Source organism: Seriola lalandi, unplaced genomic scaffold (assembly GCF_002814215.2).
Source record: "Seriola lalandi dorsalis isolate HSWRI2012SDOR001 ecotype SW California unplaced genomic scaffold, Sedor1 jcf7180002055008, whole genome shotgun sequence".
Lineage (NCBI taxonomy): Eukaryota > Metazoa > Chordata > Actinopteri > Carangiformes > Carangidae > Seriola > Seriola lalandi.
This window is the reverse complement of record NW_019525551.1, coordinates 353152-373256: the sequence shown is the minus strand read 5'-3', so window position 1 is coordinate 373256 and position 20105 is coordinate 353152. Positions and strand designations below refer to the sequence as shown.

Below are 20105 nucleotides of genomic sequence, written 5' to 3'. Positions count from 1 at the left end.
CACCGTGTAGAGTCCAGACGAGCACTGAGACAGTTTCACTTTAGAGCAGGAGACACAGTCGCCCTGGAAAACAAAGATCCTCAAACGTCTTGTCTCAGTAGAACCTGTGTGTGTTGGTGTGTGTCTTCAGGACTTGAACCCTTAGAAAAGAACATGGCGGCATTTGAGTCTCACCCTGATGGTCTTGGTCTTGCTGATGTCACACCTGTGGGGCAGCACAGGTTCAATGGAGGGCGGAATCAGAACTCCATCCATCACATACAGACGTCCGTTTTTAGCCTCCACAGCCGCCTCCAGCACAGCGGCTCCGTTGACCAGGATCTGACCCTGGGACACAGAACAACAGTCAAAACTCCAGACAACCCTGAACGCAGCACCAGATACAGACCCAATGTCTGTATGGAGGAAGTAAAGTTAATATTATTAAAAAGGTTCTGCCTGACAGAGACCAGAGACCTGAGACCCACAAAGACCAACAGAGACCTGAGACCCACAGAGACCCACAGAGACATGAGACCCACAGAGACATGAGACCCACAGAGACCTGAGACCCACAGAGACCTGAGACCCACAGAGACCTGAGACCCACAGAGACCTGAGACCCACAGAGACCTGAGACCCACAGAGACCCACAGAGACATGAGACCCACAGAGACCTGAGACCAACAGAGACCCACAGAGACCCACAGAGACCTGAGACCCACAGAGACCCACAGAGACATGAGACCCACAGAGACCTGAGACCAACAGAGACCCACAGAGACCCACAGAGACATGAGACCCACAGAGACCTGAGACCCACAGAGACCAACAGAGACCTGAGACCCACAGAGACCCACAGAGACATGAGACCCACAGAGACATGAGACCCACAGAGACCTGAGACCCACAGAGACATGAGACCCACAGAGACATGAGACCCACAGAGACCTGAGACCAACAGAGACCCACAGAGACCCACAGAGACCCACAGAGACCTGAGACCCACACTTACACTCTCTGTCACATTCATCGTCAGAACCTGATTGGCCATCGTCACGATCCTGGGACTGGATACAGCGTTGTAGACCTCCAGCTACAACCAGGACAGAGACTCATCATCAGAGACCAGTGAACATGTTAAACTCTTGAGTCAACTGACAGGTGAACTACAGGTGTGATACAGGTGTACTACAGGTGTACTACAGGTGTGATACAGGTGATCTACAGGTTTGGTACAGGTGAACTACAGGTGTGATAAAGGTGTACTACAGGTGTGATACAGTTGTACTACAGGTGTACTACAGGTGTGATACAGGTGATCTACAGGTTTGGTACAGGTGAACTACAGGTGTGATAAAGGTGTACTACAGGTGTGATACAGTTGTACTACAGGTGTACTACAGGTGTGATACAGGTGATCTACAGGTTTGGTACAGGTGAACTACAGGTGTGATAAAGGTGTACTACAGGTGCGATACAGGTGTGATACAGGTGAACTACAGGTGAACTACATGTGTCATACAGGTGAACTACAGGTGTGATACAGGTGTACTACAGGTGTGATACAGGTGATCTACAGGTTTGGTACAGGTGAACTACAGGTGTGATACAGGTGTACTACAGGTGTGATACAGGTGTGATACAGGTGAACTACAGGTGAACTACAGGTGTCATACAGGTGAACTACAGCTGTGATACAGGTGTACTCACCGCAGTGGACGGGACGATGTGGTTCCTCAGAAGCTCCAGCAACTTATTGTGACCCTGAGGGTTCAACATTTAATTTAATTAGTTTAAATGATTCAGGAATTTAAACAGTAAGAAAATCAGCTCTGAATTCTTTTGTTTTCATGAGTAAAAACTCGTCAAGTTTCTTCTGTAGCCGATGAATATCCTCCTTTTAGGTTCAGGTCTCGTGTTGTTTGAGGTTTTACTTCCTGACATTATTATTGATGGTTAAAGTTTTTGAGTTAAACTGTTTTAATTCAGACGTTCATGTGATCTTATTGGTTGTTTCAGGTCCTCACTACTGTTTCAGGTGTGTGTCTCACCTGAGCGCTGCTGAGGAAAGTCAGGTGTCCTGCAGTCATGGCGTCGAAGGCCGAACTGGTTGGAGCGAAGACGGTGATGGGTCCGGGAAGATCCAAGACTGAAGCCAGATCAGTTTTCTGAGGAGAGAGGGAACAGGTCTGAGAGGTTCATCCTCTGAAGAGCAGGAACATGATCAGGATGTTGAACACACTGATGGAGACACAGGATGTGACTCAGCACCGGTTCAGGTGTCATTAATCTACAGGTGTCTACAGGTGTCAGGACTCCTGGTGCAGACCAGGTCCACGACGCTGCAGGAACCTGCTCACCTCTAATAAAGACTTGAACTTGTCAAACTTTCCATAGTCAGAAACGATCTTCATCAGGTTCTCCTGAGGAAAAAAAGACATGATAAACGAGTGAATGATTGAATGAATGAATAAATACAATAATGAATGAATGAGTGAATGAGTGAATGAAAGAATTAATTAATAAATACAATAATGAATGAATTAAAGAATGAATGAATGAGTGAGCAAATGAATGAATGAATGAATGAATGAATAATTTAATACAATAATGAATGAATAAAAGAATGAATGAATGAGTGAATAAATTAATTCATGTTTTTCCTGTACCTCAGTATCACTCTCCACGGTGGGAGAGACACTGTCCATCAGCTTATTAATGAGGTGGATCATCCCATTGGACGCCACAACATCTGATTGGACAATCACTCCTTTCTTCCTGCTGCCATGGATACGGATTTTAGTCTGAGCGTCCTGAAGGAGAGATGAGAGAGAGCTGGAGCTCATGTGTTGTTGGTGTATAACTGTCTGACGACATGTGAAGTGTAACCTGTTGATGGCCATGTGACGCACACGAGCTGCTGTCACTGTAATTTGTGTCATGTGATCGACGCTGCATCAGAGAGGAAGGTTCATAAGAGGATCATGGTCTGAAGTGGACTCAGTGTTTCCACTCACACTTCCTGCACAGTCAGCACGTGTGTGTGTGTGTGTGTGTGTGTGTGTGAGTGTGTGTGTGAGAGACTGTGACTGAACACTGACCTTTGTGTTTGTGATTTGAGCGACACACAAATGAAAGAACTAATTAAACTGACTCATTAATAAACATGAGGTCTGCGTCTCCCTGTGTGTCAAAGTTGGCTGAAGGTGAAATTTCACTACTCAGTGAATCCTGAGTTTTAAACCTGAAGCTGAACTGAAATGATCTGATCTTCCTCACTGAGGCCCCTCCCTGTCTCACCCCCTCGGTTGTGTCCGTCTCAGCTGATTTTCCAGTCAGGGTGTAAAACACGTCACTTTTCTTCAGAGAGTCAAAGGGCATCGTCCCGGCAACCAGGTGCATCTTACACAGGTATTTAGCTTTGGACTGGTCTGCGGTCAGAGTCCTCACCTGGTCAACAAACAGGAAACAGACATAAACTGATATGATCCATTAAACTTTCATGCTGTGTTTGACGTTGTGGAGGTTTTTGTCTCTGAAAAAAGAGACTTTGAAAAATGATCTATCAGTTTATCTGATGTGATTCTCACCAAAATTCCTCTGAAGCCTTTATTGATCGGGACGAAGACAGTGAAAGGACCCAGATTCTGCAGAGGCCACGACAGAGAACCTGAAACAGACACAGAACGTTCTTTATCGACATGAACTGCTCAGTTCTCGTGTCGTGGTGACTGAAACGTCAGCAGGATCTGGACTCAGACAGAAACCACATCACCTGAGAGTCCAGCTTCTTCTCGTTGTCATGACTACTTGGCAACTGTTGTCATGAGTCATCGTCTGAGCAGCAGCTCATAGTTAGGTTTCATTGTTGTTATGACAGCAGAGGAGGAAGTCATGTTACCTGGTATAAAGAGTCAATATATATATACATATATATATATATATATATATATATATATATATATATATAATATACATATAATGTATTTTTATATATAATCCATACATAATCTATAATGAAAGTCGTACCGAACAGGGAGAGGGCGTTGCTCAGCTGACCGCTCCACAGTCCTCCAGGTTCTGTGTTCAGCTCGTTCAGACGCTGCATGATGTTTCCGTAACAAAATTTACCGTTACCGAGGTAACCCTGGAGGCAGGTACACCTGAGGGACAGAGCACAGGTGACACACCTCTTCAGCACTGTGACACATGTTGATTGAGAGGTGGAAACAGAGTAGAGACTGACTGGACTCGTCCTGGAGCCACGGTGGTACAGTTGGCGTTCTTGTGGCAGGAATCAGGTCTACACGAGTCCCTCATGCTGCAGCCGCCGTTAGACAGGTTCTCAAAACCAGGAAGACACTCACAGTGGGACTGAAGACAGCAGAGACACACAGGGTTACACTCATGAGCTGGTCCCCCCAGATCCTGATCCTGATCTTGTTCCTGATCCTGATTTATTGATTCTATTTATAATTCGATTTTAAGGTTCAATTATTTTGATCTATATGAAGAATTAATTCAACGGATATGATTTATTAGCAGATCCTGATCCTGATGTTTTTCCTGATCTTATTCCTGATCTTGTTCCTGATCTTGATCCTGTTCCTGATCTTGTTCCTGATATTGATCCTAATCTTGTTCCTGATGTTATTCCTGATCTTGTTCCTGTTCCTGATCCTGTTCCCGATCTTGATCTTCATCTTATTCCTGATCTTGTTCTTGATCTTGATCCTGTTAATGATGTTATTCCTGATCTTGTTCCTGTCTGATTTTGTTCCTGTTCCTGATCTTTTTCCTGATCTTGTTCCAGTTCCTGATCTTTTTCCTGATCTTGTTCCAGTTCATGATGTTATTCCTGATCTTGATCTTGTCCCTGATCCTGATCTGGTCCCTGATCCTGATCTGGTCCCTGATCCTGACCTTTCCCGGTCCGTCATAGAGACATCTGGTGGACTTGGCGGAGCAGCCTCCTTGTTGGGTCTGACATGGATCGATGGCCATGCAGACACGCCCGTCCCCGGTGTAACCCTCATGACAGGCACACAGGTGCTGGTTTGGACCCGTGTGGACACAGGCGGCGTGGACATGACAGGACAGCCTGAGACACGGGTTTATGGCTGAGGAGACAGACGGTTTGGCAAATGAACCAATCAGTGATCAGAACTAAATACAGGTGGTGCCTGTTTCTAGGGAAACTTACATAAACACTGATCTCCTGACTTCTGGTAACCAGGTAAACACTGACACACCAGCTGTCCCGTCAGAGCCTCCTCCATACACCGAGAGTTCTGCTGACAGCTGAGGGCAGCACACTCAGGTGACTCTGTAACACACACGTAACAGGTAACACACACATAGGTAACAGTAACAGGTGAGAGGACAACAGAGAACAGGTAGTAGAAATAGAACTGGTACAGGTAACAACAACAGCACAGGTAACTGTGTACGTATTTATAATATATTTATCTGATGATGACACAGTGAAATGATTATTGATTGATTAATTGATTGATTATCAGAACATCAGACATCACTGATCAGACTGACCTTGGTCACAGTTTGGACCTTTGTATCCAGAGAAACAGGTGCATCTTCCATCACCTGTCAGTCCAGGGTCACACAGACCATGGACACAGGTACACACTGGACCAGGTGTGTGGGACACACACACATACACAAACAAATAAACAAACAAACAAACAAACAAAATAGATAAAGGTGAATATTTGTGTGTGAAATGTGACGACTGATGTTATTAACAGTTAGTTTGAAGTTACCTGAGCTGCAGGTGGGACCATATCGACCAGGTGCACAGTCCTCACATGCAGTTCCTGCAAAACCCACCTAAATCCAATACACACACACACACACACACACACAGTATAGTGTATACATAGGCTATAAACATAAACATATATATATTTATATGTATGTATAAACATTTATATGTGTGTATATTTGTATATCCAGGTGTGTTACCTGACAGCTGCAGGTCCCGTTTCCTCCCAGTCCATCAGAGCAGACTCCTCTCCTGCTACAGGGTCTGTGAGGCTGGTCCGGACACTCTGAAACAAACAGCAGCACAGGAAACAGTCAGCAGAGGAAACTACAGCTCCCTCCATCCTTCCTGCTCTCATCCCTCTCTCAAGTCTCTGTCCCTCTCTTATCTCTGCATGTTGTCTCTCTGTTTCCTTCACTCTCACTTCTCCTCTCAGACAACAAAGACTTCAGACTCACAGTTCATCAGAGACAGTACTGGACTTGGACCACCTGTGGACATGTGTGTTTGTGTGTTGGTGGTCTGAAGTCAGTGTCAGTGTGACTGTCAGCACATTTGTGTCCTGCTGACTGAGAGGAAGGAAGTCCTGGTCCCTGCAGGACGATCTGCATCCTGCAGGACTGAGCTAAAAGCCTGGTGAAGCTGTTTACATGTGAAGCAGCAGCAGCAGCAGCAGGAAATGTAGCGTTAGCATTAGCAGTAAGCTAATGATGTAAATGGTAACACCGGCTGCAGGAAGGCTTTAATATGTGAAGGTACAGTAGTATCATCATCAGTTGTTATTAGAACAGAGGCCCTGCACTGCTGCTGTTGTTCCAGCTGTTGCCATGATGACTGTCTTCACTCATTCTGGGTCAAAGTTCACAGAGTTTAACTGAATTATAAACTCAGCAGCTCAGTGAGAAAATCTAACCTGCTTTCTACCTGAGGACGACTTGAGGACGACCTGAGGACGACCTGAGGACGACCTGAGGACGACCTTCATGTTGCAGTGACATGAACATGAGTGAGTCCTCACCGGCACAGTCTGGACCCCAGTATCCTGGACAGCAGCTCTTCACCTCCACCTCTCTGTAGCACTCGGAGGAGCAGCCGTCGATGGCTAACTTCAGACTGGGGGTCCTAATGTGATACCTGACAACACAACACACACACTGTCCATACAGGGTGGTGGACACACAGACAGCTGGACTCTGGTGGCGGGGGTTAACACTCACTTGCAGGCCTGAGTGGTGGCCCCTGGTGTATGTTTGTATCCTAAGGGACATTGCACCAACAGGATGATGCTGCAGGAGCTACAGGCCGTCCGAGTCCTCAGCACCGTGGAGTTAGAGCAGAAGTTCTGAAAAACACACAAACGCAACATGAGTCTGAACCCAGTCCGACATACTGAAATGAACCGATGCTACGTCCACACTACTACATTTTAATTTCAAAACTCATCTCTTCTCTACATTTTCTCCTTCGTCCACACGATTCCGGAGTTTTGGAAACTCTGGGGTTGTGTTTTATTTTGTACAGAAAAGAGACTGAGACTAACCACTAACTAACCAACTGCAGAGGAGACAATCTACTTCCTGTTTACACCGGCTTGCACATGCTCAGTGTAGATAAATGGTCATGTGTTTTCAGGTGTGATGGACAGTCTGGACAGAGATCATTTTTGATTTAAAACGCCATTCTTAAAGGAAATTGAAGTGGTGTGAACACAGCCTGAGACCTCAGGTGTGAGTCTGTCACCACGCCAACAGACTCACATGTTAGTGCAGAATAAATGATGAACACATGAACGGACTGTAAGAAAATCAGATCAGAGAGAAACAGCCTGGGAAACATCTCCAGACTCTCCAGGCCCAGAAATCCAAACCTTCACACATCATAAAGCCTGTGTGAGTGTAAACAGGAAATGACTGTAATAATGGTTATCAGCTGTATCTGACCCGCCCAGGAAACCCTCAGAAACACTAACACAGGTCCTGGAAAGACCTGGAATACTTTACTGAGGGTTTCCAGGCGGCACGGTGGCCTGGAAAAGTTTCCAATCATCAACAAAACTGAGGAAATTTTTTTTTTTCTGAAGCAATTAAAGATGAAAAAACAGAAAATAACAAAAAGCTGATTTTATCTGAAACTTTGGAGACGATGAAAACATGAACATGAAGGTCCAGAATCTTATTTTCGTCCTTTTTATCACTGACTTGTGTCAGACTTCTGTCACAGCTGATCAGTGAAGGAAACATCTTCAGTCATTTGATTTTATTTTTATATCAGGTTGCAACAGGACAAATTCATGAACATATGGGAAAGATGTATTAGGTATGAAGCACCTGGACGTTATCATTTGGTTCATGTCTTTTTTTCTTTTCCAGCCTTTTTTTATAAAGGGTTTGAGTATCAGACAGGTTCACCCCCACTATATTTTTGTTTCAGTAATCTGGATTGGTTTTGTTGCTCTGTGGGATATTTCATATATTAGGTATTTACTTATTGAAATTTTTGTATTTTCTTTTTCCTCTTGTTGGATGTTTATAATTTAATTTACTTCACTGTTCTAAATTAACTATTTTGACTTGATTCATTATTTGTGTTTGTAACCGAGTCTGACAGAATTCTGACGAATGGATCATGAAGTCATAAAATTAATTTATTCATGTTTGTGACATTAACAGATGAAGTTAAACTTTTATTTCACAGATCAATTTCTTCTTCTGTCAAACTAAAGTTACTGATCTGACCCATGTTTACATGGTTCCTCAGTTTTCCCTGCTCTCACATGATGGACATCAGATCACTTCAGATCAGATAAGTTCAAATCAGATCAGTTTAGATCAGATCAGATCAGCAGTCTGAAGTCTGAGCTCTTAGATTCGGGTTCAGGATTCAAAGTTGGTTTTAAAGGTTTGAAATGAATCAGTTTGGTTCTCAGAGTCCACAGGATGAAATATCTCTGAATGAATGAATGAATGAATTAATGAATGATGACGTTACCTGTGATGCAGCTGAAGTCATCATCATCATCATGGTCGTCGTCATCAGAGAGACAACCAGCAGCTTCAACCTCTGACAGACCTCCATGTCTCCTGTCCTGGTCTGTCCTGGTCTGGTCTGTCCTGGTCTCTCCCTGTCAGACTCTTTTCAGTGTCTCCTCCCCCCCTCCTCTATGTGTTTCCTGTAAATCCCACTCAAAGAGAACTGCTGACTCAGGTGTTTTTTTACTGACAGAACTTTGATAAAACTTTATTTAACCACAGACGAGCTGTGTTGAAACGTTGTTTTATAAATAAAACTGTGTCATATTATCACAGTCCTGTAGCAGAGACCGGACCTGCAGAGTCCGGACCTGCAGAGTCCGGACCTGCAGAGACCGGACCTGCAGAGTCCGGACCTGCAGAGACCGGACCTGCAGAGTCCGGACCTGCAGAGACCGGACCTGCAGAGTCCGGACCTGCAGAGACCAGACCTGCAACAACATAAAAAACTAAACTCAGGCAGCTTCAGTCTGGAGTGACATTCAGTTAAATTCAACACATATGGTTGGACTCTCAATTTAAACTGGTTTTTAAATGAACTCTTACTTAATCCTGAACAGACAGATGGAGGCTGAAAGCTCATACTACAGTTAACTAATGTGTGTGTGTGTGTGTGTGTGTGTGTGTGTGTGTGTGTGTGTGTGTGTGTGTGTGCAGTGAATAGCAGGAAATCCTGGACTGTAAATGAGAATCTGTTGCTCTTTTCTCTTTCCTGAAACTTTCTGCTCTGTCATCACACACTGCTGATAAGACACACACACACACACACACACACACACACACACACACACACACTAAAACAAACCACTTTCTGCTGACTGTCAGTGTGAACGGGAGTCGTCTTTGTTTTTTGTTCTAACCTCGTCATAAATCACATGTTCTCCTGAAGAACAATCTTTCTTTAAATGTCTACAGTCTGAGACAAACAGATGATCAGAGAGCAGATGTGATGCTGTTGAACATCTTGATAATAGACTGACACCTTCACTGATTCTATTTAGTGTCAACAGTCTGTTTAAACTGCTGAACGTGAGGTTTCTATGAGCTCACAGCAGAAATATGTCATTTCTTTCATTTTATAAATCTCAGAAATAAAGATAATTATCCTTGTGACGTATTCTCTCACAACAGAGTTAAGACTCAGCTGACACCTGCAGGAACAATATTTTAACTGCTGTTTTAATCATCAGTACATTTACCTCTTTTCAGTCTGGTGTTTGTAGTCTTTGGTGTCTTTCCTCCTTCAGTCCATCGGGGGGCAGCAGAGTCAGATCAGTACTTTACACAGACCACAATCACAGATCACAGAGTCTTCCTGGAGGACTTCACATCTGTACACAACAGAGCATCCTGAGGTCTTAGACCCAGATCAAAAAAACTCTCAAAAACCTTAATCGAACGAAAGAACGAAAGAGGGGGATATAAATACACTTCATCCTTTTACCACATCACTGACACTTCAGCTCTTTATGTCACTGACACTCACACTCCTTTACAGTCTCTTCTTTAACTAAAGCATATACCTAAGTAAAGTACAAGGACCTCAATTATCTTCCACCACTGCTAATACAATCACTGAGCCTTCGCACACATGGATGTTAATACTGTTCAATTTGCCAACAGGTAAAACTCCTGAGTGAAAACAAAGATGGAGTCTGTTATAGAAGCTAATATCAAAAAGGTGACAGACTAACTAAACTAAGTTTTCCAAACTTCTGGTGGGACACGTCACTGTGAAGCAGGAAGCTCGCGCTGTGTTTACAGGCTACTGTTACCAGCAACAAAGATGTATCTTTCCTGTGCTAAGAAACGTTAGCATTATTCCCGCTGATAATAAGAAGAAAGGCCGCAGCAAAGAAAAGGCTGTGGGTGTGTCAGAGGTACCTCAGGTACAGAGAGCAGCCTGGGGGGAGGAGCCGGGGGAGGAGCTTCGTTTCCACGGGACCAGGTGTACTGGCTCATTCCTATTAGCCGCGCGAGTGTTCGTCACAGCGCGAGCTGCAGCTAGAAACACACGCGGAGCGGCGCGAGTCTTTGGAAACCCGGGATTTCAGAGCCCGCATCGGTCCTTACCGCAGCGGCCCGGGATCGAGTCCGACCTTTAGTCGTGGACCTTTGCTCCACAACATCCCGTCTCTCTCACTGTGACTGTCAGAGTGGAGGCAAAATGTCCCAAAATTATTTTTAAAAAACGTTAGCTAAACTGTAACTTAAGGCTAAATTAGAAACTAGCTAAAATTAGCATTCATCCATAGATACTTGACACAATCTAAAGTAAAGTGTATTAAAGCTACTGCTACTTGTATCAAAGATCCTCTATAGTTGTCTCTGCTTGTATTTACCTACAGTGTCTGTGTGACGTAGGGACTTGAGGGCGGAGCCACTGATGGAGTGACTCAGCAAACTAGCTGTTCAGGCAATGTCAAGGTTAAGAAATGGTACGGTCCACTTTAGGGGTGTCTGAAATTGTATCAAAAGATTTGATTTGATTTGACCTTTTTTTTGGGGGGGGGGGCAGTGGACAGTAATTTAATATCATATTTTATAATCTGTTCAGCGACTGTCAGAAACATTTTCCTACATTTCACTGGTGAAGTAAAAGTAAAATATAGTATTTTTACACTACTTACTTTTCTTTGTTCATCTTCAGTTGTTTCATATTCTTCATATTATTACTGAGATGTTTAAAGTGTAGTTAATGACTGCAGCTTTGTCGTGTTCTCGTCTCCGTCAGGTTTTAAGTCTGTCATAAGTGAAAACACTCAAAGTATCTGACGCAGCATCGTCACTTCTCACACATCAGTCTGTTATTCAGACGAGGAGGCGACAGGAGGAAGACTCTGAGAGGAGGTTCCTCATCCTCACCCTCATCCTGTCCTCTCCTTCAGACTGTTGGAGACTAAGTCTTCAAAACATAAACAGCAACTACAGGTGTCAATTATTTCCACTCTTTCTCAGACAAATCTACTTCTTTTAAAAGTTTCTAGGAGTTGGTGCCAAAACTTTAGAACAGAATTTTCAATAAAATGACATCTGATCTCATTACACAATTGGTTTGATTTAACTGACTTATTTGTAATAACTTGTGGTACAGTTTTTAATGTTTAAGTTTTATGCAGAGCATCTGTTTCATGCAGGTTTGGGTTTATTATCATTAATCTTTATTTCAATTAATATTCTGACCAAAACTGTCTGAATCAGTGGATTGGCTCTTTGTGAAGATGTTTGGTACAAAGAGTTTTTACTTCTGTTTACTTCAGAATATCTGGATGTAACGTCCCAATATGCAAAAATTAAACATCATTATTTACACATAAGTTATGTTTATTGCCAAAAATAAAATACAAAAACATTTGATTTCATTTTAAAATTAATTTTTCAGTTTTTCTAAAGAACTAAAAGAAGAAAACAAACTCTGTCTTCACTATGTCCGTCAATGTTTACAGGTGAAGGAAAGGTGGGGTGGGCGCTGTAAAGAGAATGAACATTTCAGGAGGTCATCCTCTGCAGCATCACATCAACCAATCACAGCCCGTCCTCTGCTGCACAGGTGATAGGTGTGGAAAGCTTTGTGATTGGTCACAGGGAAATCCAGTAAAATCTGTCCATCGCTGACTCATGGGTTTGTCTCTCCACAGGTAGATGTTTTCATTAACATCTGTGGTTCATACAGGTGAGATGTTTCGGATGAGATCTTGATTCTCAGGTGTGATCTTCGTTCTCAGGTGAGATCTTGATTCTCAGGTGTGATCTTTGTTCTCAGATGAGATCTTTGTCCTCAGATGAGATCTTCGTTCTCAGGTGAGATCTTGATTCTCAGGTGTGATCTTGATCTTGTGCCGATTCCTTTATTTACAGGTGTGCATGTCATTCATGCTCTCACAGCGCCTGCACTGGACGTAGCAGCACCAGACGAACTTGCACTCGCAGCGCTGGACGTGTCTCACCACGTGTGTGTTGTATCCTCGGCCGCAGCACAGCAGGTTGCAGCCGTCCGGCCCGGCAGACGTCCGGTTGCAGCGGCGTCCTCTGGTGCCGGCGACACCCCGCCGCCGGTCCTCCAGGCAGTAGTTGGGAGACTTGTTGAAGAAGATGAGCTGGTGTTTGTCGACAGGGAAGAGACGCTGGTCCTTCCTCCTCGGCTTCTTCCTCGAGCGGTCTGACACCTGAACACTGCGCTCATATCGCTCCTTCAGGTACATGCCCACACGCTCGAACGCCGCCATTGTCCTCCAACACGTCTTCACCGCGCAGGAACCAGAAACGCCGTGACAACGACAGTCTGTGGACATCGTTTTGTCAATGGCCTGAAGGACACAGAACATGACAGAGGTTAAAGAGCTTATAATATAATTATAATGGAAGGACTGAGACTACAGGCACTCGGTATCAGTCCAAATTAAAGCCCCCCTGTCCCCGGTCTCACCTGCCGTCCAGCCTCTGTGTTGTGCTGGTTCATGGTGACCAGTGTGTACCCTCCTCTACTCGTCGACATGTTTTTGACGCTATTGTCGATGAACTTGCGGCTGAACCAGGTCCCGTACTGGATGTGGTCTGAGCAGCCGCCCCAGTGCCAGCCCTCCTCTGTCGAGCCGCTGCCCTGCAGCCGAGCGTCGCAGCCACACTCCGTCATGTTGCCCTGACTGCAGGACCGTGTGACGGCGTGGACCAGCCCCGCCGCCATGACTGCGTAGATAAACGCTGTTTCTTTGGTTCCTATTGGACGAGAGGGAGGGCGGGGTTAGTGTGACATCAAGTCCAGATTAAAGAGGAGGCTCAAAGATCAGAGTAAAGGTGGTAAAATACTTCAGTACACATTGAACACCTGCATGTCCAGAGTTCATCAAGTCCCCAGTCAAGACCAACAACTCCCAGGTGTATTCCAACCACCACTTCAACTTCCTTCAGTAATGAATTGATGTTTTCACTTTATTTTGGCGGTTTAAAAGCTTCATATATCTCTCAGCACTTTACCACTTGTATGGATTTAAACAGGATAAAGACTCAGTGAAGTAGGTTCATGTTTGTCCTCCATCACTAATAGATTTATGACGTCTCACGTGTCTCTAATATCCTGATTTAAAACATGTGATTCACTCAATTTAATCAACATACGTATCATCACATGTCCTGTCTTGACATTTACTGACACATTTAAGTGAAACTGTGGCCACTAAAGATATAAGAGGGAAAGTAGAATCAAAGCTGCTGTAAATCCTTTAATTTAATGTAAGTCAGTTTGATCCAATAGGGTCAGGTTAAAGCTTCTTATAATTATATCCTTTATTATAAAAGGTAAAAAAGTGTCATTGAGGTTAATAATGACCAGAGTGTTTTAGAGATGTGTTTTGTGTACAAACACGAACCTTTACTTGTGAAAACACCAGAGATCCCTCAACTCATCATTAATTAAAAAAGACCTTTATTAAAAAACATATCCTTAGTTTTAATGAGTTTTCTGTGTGGATGAAAGATTTTAAAGATCTAAATACACAGAAACATGAGATCCATCACTCATTAAAACCTCCATAATATATTTTAATCCATTAATTTATCCATTAGTTAACCTCTGAATTCACACCTTAAAGTCTTTTAACGGTTCAAATTAAGAACAGAAATATCAATTATTAAATTATCTAGCTGAAAAACCAGAGAATAAGAATTAGTTAATTAATTAGCAGCTGAAAATAAGATAACCCTGAATAAACCTTACACTCCGCATTCATGGATTTGTGGGATATGTACAGTTAATGTGTAAGTTGGGGAAACTATTAAAAACCCTGAAAGTCAGTCGTTAATTAAGGCGTTTTAAGAGGTGAATTTAAGTGTTTTAGCTTCATTAAACATGTATTGTGTTATAATGAGTTCGACAGCAGCAGGTCTTTATCTCTGCCGCCACCATCAAGACAAACTTCACAGCACTTGTCTCTGCTTTTCATCACCCAGTGTTGTGTCCAGTAGTAACCGGCCTCACCGCTCGTTAACTCGGACCCGAACACGGACGGCTCGGTGGTGGTGGAGCAGTTCCACCTCTCGTGTCTGAACTGACTCTGACACTCAGTGATGGCCAGCCGGGCTCCGTCCTGGATGCTGGGCAGCAGGAAGGGTTTCTTCCGGCACAGCTCCCGCTGCCTGTGGCTCAGGGGGAGGTTAGCACAGCCCAGCTTCTCCGGCACTCCCTCCGCGGTCACACCCAACCACCTGTGGAGAACACCGGCCGTTACCTGACAGGTGCCGCCCTCACCGGGGAAATCTTGCTTGTTGGAAAGTGAACACACCGAAACAACGACACTTCAGGTAAATTAGAATCAATAAAACCAAGTTTTTACATCCGGTATAAATATAATGAACCTTTCCCGCTTTTTCATGAAAAGTCTGTTTGGCCCATGTTAAGGGATAATCTGTGTTAAACCTGATGATATTTTGAGTTAAACCTGAGTTTTACCTGATGATAATCCGAGTTCAAAGGGTAAGTAATCTGAGTTACACCTGAGTTAAACCTGATGATAATATGAGTTAAACCTGATGATAACATAAATTAAACCTGAGGATAATATCAAATAAACCTGACAATAATATAAATTAAACCATAGGTTAATATAAATTAAACCTGATGATAATCTGAGTTAAACCTGAGTTTTACCTGATGATAATCCGAGTTCAAAGGGTAACTAATCTGAGTTACACCTGAGTTAAACCTGATGATAACAAATTAAACCTGAGGATAAAAAAAATAAACCTGACAATAATATAAATGAAACCATAGTTTAATATAAATTAAACCTGAGGATAATCTGAGTTAAACCTGAGGATAATATCAATTAAACATGAGGTTAATATAAATGAAACCTGAGGATAATAAAAGTTAAACCTGATGATAATCTGAGTTAAACCTGAGGATATTACAAATTTAACCTGAGGATAATAAGAGTTGAAGCTGATCATATGAGGGGGGCTGCAGTAAACACTGACAGCTAGTTGTTACTATGTGGAACATGTATGAGCAGATTAGCGGGTCTTACATTAAATTGGTTAAATGCTACGTGTGTGTCGGGGCCTTTAATTAATGAACATTAAAAGTGGAGCTCATTATTTCATCTCTTCAGTTTATGTTTCATAAATCTGAGACTTTGAATTGATTCTGTTTCTGGTTATTGATGGAAAATAGTGAGTGAACGACGGGCGAGGTCGAACATGTGCGCCGCATTACAGAGTGGCGTCCGTCGCTCCGGATGATTTAGTGAATTACAGGCGGTTAGCGGCGGGATTTTTCCCGGGCAGATAAACGGACAGATTTGTAATGGGACTCTGGTGTTATTAGATCTGGAAAGGTAACTGTGTAAACCGCTTCAGCTCAGATCACATGAACAAACTGAAGTTCATAAATCATAAATCCAGCTGCTGCCGAGGAGCCGCGCCCCGTTCACTGCCTCTTATTTAGACAATCACACTCTCGCTTGATTGTTTCTTCTACTTCTTCTTCTTATAATTATTATTATCATTATCATTATTTATTATTATTATTACACCATTAGCATACTAATTAAATCACAGACCGAGTGGATACAATAAACTTATGAAACTTTAGGAATCCTCTCTGAAGCGACATGTGGTTAAATTTACAGTTTTTTAAATGATGTTTTGCTCAGTCCGCGAGGTCGATGCACATTTCATCACTTCATGTGATATCCCGAGAACAAACTGAAAAAGAAACAGTGTTGGGATTTTATTTCCCCTGCTGTTTCTTATTCATTTTATTTAGGCCAAATTAAAAACTGGGCGGAAAACTAAATTATCCGCAGCTGTAAAATACCAAAGGATTTCCCATAAAACACCAGATTCTACACTTGATTCTCGTCGCTCGCTTCCGCCGCCTCTTATACCAAAGGCATTTTATGTAGTTACGTAATTGCGAACTAACCAATACTAAGTTGTTTAAATGAACCGAATTGAAGAGTGGGTTTAACTTCTACAGGAGCTTTGCTGGATAATGTCTGAAGTGTTGAGGGATTGAACAGATACACGGAAACGCTTTAAATTCAGTTTTGTTAATGGAAGTTCGTTTAATTAAAACCGGATCCAGCTCAGATCCCACGAACAAACAACCTGTAGATTCAACGACATCCAGAGAATCAGAGGAGTGAAACTCTGTCAGTTTGGTTCAGACTGCTGCTTCCACCGTGACGAACTATGGAATAGTTGGTTAATAGTTTAGTGAATATACTGTACACCGATGGGAGAATGTGTGGGGAATAATGTCTGTTAGTGTTAGCAGGAGCTGAAGAGCAGGGAACCTTTAAATGAGTTTTGTTAACGGGATTTAGTTTTTGTGGATCTCACGAGACTAATGCGTAAAACCAATGCGCGTCCGGCCACTGAAGTGGATCCATGTCCCGGACAGACTATCAGATAGTCCAGATTTTAAACGGTGTTCAGATCTCTTGCTTCTTTTTGTTTTTGTGGTCAAAGAATAAATGAATCCATTAAAAAAACGACTGAAGTTACATGAATTGAATATGTTGGATTATACTTGTGGCCGAATTGAAGGACGAGTGCCGTTGCTCCGGATCATGTACTGAACTGTGTCTGAAACGGTGAGTGTCCGAGCACACGCGCACAGAAAGCTTAAAGTGACGGTTTGTCAAACGGAGTCTGGTCTGTGATCTGAGGCTCGTACTTACATCCAGCTGGCTCTGCAGCACAGCGGACACACGGACACCAGCAGCAGAGTCAGAGTGCACATGTGTCGCACTCCACAGATCCGTGTCTCCATGTCCTCTTCATCTATCTGAGCCGCAGGGCTGCAGGGTGTCCATCAGTCCATCAGAGTCTCTGTCTCATACTAAGACCCGGTCCAAGAGCACATTCATTAATCCCGGTCTCAGTCCATTAATGACCCTGCGGTGAGGCGGCGGCCCGACTCCCCGCTGTCCCGCTCTGATGAGCCGTTAGAAACTCTCCAGGAATCCGCTCAGCTTCCACACGTTTTTATTCTACGGGAGAAGCAGCAGGAGCGACTGGACCAGTCCGAGGCCCGGAGGATCCTCATTGGACCAGCCGAGGATTCATATTCAGCAGTGACGTCACAGCCCGACTCCAATTGGACGGATGGATCCGAGACAGACAGCACACTGACATCTGATCCGCCATTATTAAAATATGTGTTGACAGGGAGTGATACAGGAGAAAGAGTGTGATCTGTGAACGAAGTCTGAGTTTGATCCGCGCGGGATGGAGGCGGGTGACATGTGACATGTCTGACAGGTTTAACTGAAGAATCAATGAATAATCCCCTTCAATGTTTTCCAGAGCTTTCAGCCACATCAGTGGATCCAAGCTCAAGAGTCTCTTATCAGACATTAATGTGGACCTGAAGTCAATCAGCTGGAAGAGACAGTCCTTTGATCTGGTGAGAACTGAAAACTTCGCAGAATTCATCAAAAAAACCCAAAAGTCAAACCTTCAGTTTTATGATGACTTTAATAAAACGCGTAAAGTTACAGTTTAAAAAGGTGAAGTAGAAAAGATATAATAAAAACAGATCCCACGTCTTCACAGTTGGATTATAAATGAGAGAATCATAACCTTCATATAAATATTCATAGACTCTAGTTTCCATCATGTAAACATGTTGAGAGATAAACAATAAACAATAAACATCTGTAGAAAAATATAGAAAATATAAGAGAGGATCAAATATAAGACGTTTGTCATCAGAGTCTTTGGTTGAAGCTGGAACAGGAATCAGTGAGGTATATAAACACAGGAGAGGCAGCTCATCAATAATATTACTGTTTGATTAATGATTAGGCCGGTCTGAGGTCCACACAGGAGCGGATCAATAATATTAATCTTTGATTAATGATCAGATATTCACTTCTAATATGAGCACATCAGGAGCCAACAGGTGTACACGAGACTAGTTAAACATAACAAACTAGTTAGTACGCATCAGAACTAGTTAGTACACAGTAGAACCCGGCTGCTGTGGTAAAACTAGCCAGCGCTCTTCAGAAACTAGGTGCATATGAAGCTAACCTGATTGTGTTGACTAGCAGCAGGTTGTGGTTAGAAACAACCTGCTGCTCACTAACTAACGTCGGCGACTAACTTGTTGTTGTTGTGTTGTAAATAAAATAAAGAAAACAAATATTGACTGTTGACCACGCCTCCTTCACGTCCAGAAGAGAGAAGTTTTTAAATGTTCATCTTTTTCTTTTCTCATTATTACTCCCCCTCTTCCTCTTACACGCCCCCCCCACACACACACACACACACACATACACACCCCCACACACACAGAGACACACACACATACACACCCCCACACACACACAGACACACACACATACACACCCCCACACCCCCACACACACACACACATACACACCCCCACAGACACATACACACACACACAGACACACACACATACACACCCCCACACACACACATTCAGGTTCGGGTTTTGGAGCACAGGCGGCTCAACAGGATCTCAGAGTACACCTGGTTAACTGCTCCTCTCACGTGATAGATCCAGGTGTCAGCTGGCCCCGCCTCCTGGTTTGTGTCCTGCACAGCTGATTGGCTGCTGAGTCCAGGTCTGGTGGATCTGGTTTCGTTGGTGGTGGATGTGGTGTCGTCTGGAGGCCTGGAGGACCGGAACTTCTCCACCTGTGAAGGAACAAAGAAGAAACGGCAGAGTTCGATTTTATATCTGCACCTGGTTTAGTATTTGTTAAGAAGTAACGCCTCCTCTGATTGGTCCAGGTTCAGGTGATTCTCAGCAGATGTTTTCAGTCACATGTTTTAATTGCTCATTAGTCGTGTCAGAGATGAGTACGGTCGTTACCTCGTGGAAGTGACAGGCACATCGTCCCTGCAGGAATTCTTTGTATCGACCCATCGTGATGCTGAACGTGTCAATCACCTCGTACCCATGATGCTTTGCTGTGGCGATGATGTTGTTGTTCTCATTGTCCAGATCTTGGATTTCAGTCTGAAAGATCAATGAAAGAACTAGAATCACCTCCCCGTGGTTGTATCCCCCCGCCACTCAGACTAGTTTCCAGGTTACATCCCTATTTATCCAGTCATAAAAAAGTAAAAGTACAAAGTGTCTTGTGAGGTCACTGTGACCTTGACCTTTGACCTTCGACCACCAAAATCTTATAAGTTCATCCTTAAGGCCCAGTGAATGTTTGTGCCAAATTTGAAGAAGTTCCTTCAAGGTGTTTCTGAGAGATTATGTCAACGAGAATGAGACAGACGGACAACCTGAAAACAAAATGGCTGCTCTGACTGTCGCCGGGTGG

General features: G+C 43.5%; 3 protein-coding genes across 5 annotated transcripts in view; all 3 read right to left on the bottom strand.

Moving 5' to 3' along the window:
* Positions 1-8890, bottom strand: part of stab2 (stabilin 2) — a 29235-nt gene extending 20345 nt beyond the window's left edge. Inside the window, exons 1-19 of one of the 2 annotated variants that reach the window (XM_023397470.2) lie at positions 8753-8890; positions 6982-7106; positions 6783-6898; positions 5965-6050; positions 5763-5829; positions 5533-5628; positions 5186-5308; positions 4906-5102; positions 4229-4356; positions 4012-4145; positions 3573-3652; positions 3283-3432; positions 2652-2795; positions 2343-2405; positions 2034-2150; positions 1693-1746; positions 995-1075; positions 175-327; positions 4-63 (exon numbers count right to left, since the gene is read on the bottom strand). In XM_023397470.2, the coding sequence (XP_023253238.1) occupies positions 4-63; positions 175-327; positions 995-1075; positions 1693-1746; positions 2034-2150; positions 2343-2405; positions 2652-2795; positions 3283-3432; positions 3573-3652; positions 4012-4145; positions 4229-4356; positions 4906-5102; positions 5186-5308; positions 5533-5628; positions 5763-5829; positions 5965-6050; positions 6783-6898; positions 6982-7106; positions 8753-8839 (2061 nt within the window). In that variant the 5' untranslated portion in view covers positions 8840-8890. The remainder of the gene's footprint in view (positions 1-3; positions 64-174; positions 328-994; positions 1076-1692; positions 1747-2033; positions 2151-2342; positions 2406-2651; positions 2796-3282; positions 3433-3572; positions 3653-4011; positions 4146-4228; positions 4357-4905; positions 5103-5185; positions 5309-5532; positions 5629-5762; positions 5830-5964; positions 6051-6782; positions 6899-6981; positions 7107-8752) is intronic. The other variant, XM_087171512.1, reaches the window with a different exon arrangement.
* A 3196-nt stretch (positions 8891-12086) lies between these two features.
* wnt16 (wingless-type MMTV integration site family, member 16) lies at positions 12087-18170 on the bottom strand. Its single transcript, XM_023397345.2, has 4 exons — positions 17475-18170; positions 14768-14994; positions 13220-13509; positions 12087-13100 (listed from the first exon to the last, which is right to left on the bottom strand). The coding sequence occupies exons 1-4, from the start codon at positions 17564-17566 to the stop codon at positions 12642-12644; spliced, it is 1068 nt and encodes a 355-aa protein (XP_023253113.1). The 5' UTR covers positions 17567-18170; the 3' UTR covers positions 12087-12641.
* Positions 18171-18254: 84 nt separating this feature from the next.
* The window catches only part of cped1 (cadherin-like and PC-esterase domain containing 1), a 20651-nt gene continuing 18800 nt past the window's right edge, over positions 18255-20105 (bottom strand). For both annotated transcript variants that reach the window (XM_023397481.2, XM_023397482.2), the window contains exons 20-21: positions 19643-19789; positions 18255-19464 (exon numbers count right to left, since the gene is read on the bottom strand). In XM_023397481.2, coding sequence (XP_023253249.1) covers positions 19246-19464; positions 19643-19789 — 366 coding nt within the window. In that variant the 3' untranslated portion in view covers positions 18255-19245. The remainder of the gene's footprint in view (positions 19465-19642; positions 19790-20105) is intronic.

Excerpts from the sequence above, each read along its gene's own strand:
- wnt16 (XM_023397345.2), bottom strand. The coding sequence starts at position 17,566 with ATGGAGACACGGATCTGTGGAGTGCGACACATGTGCACTCTGACTCTG. Across the intron at positions 14,995-17,474 it reads TGCTGCAGAGCCAGCTGGAT|GTGGTTGGGTGTGACCGCGG; the intron begins GTAAGTACGAGC and ends TGTTCTCCACAG. Across the intron at positions 13,510-14,767 it reads CGGGTCCGAGTTAACGAGCG|GAACCAAAGAAACAGCGTTT; the intron begins GTGAGGCCGGTT and ends CTCGTCCAATAG.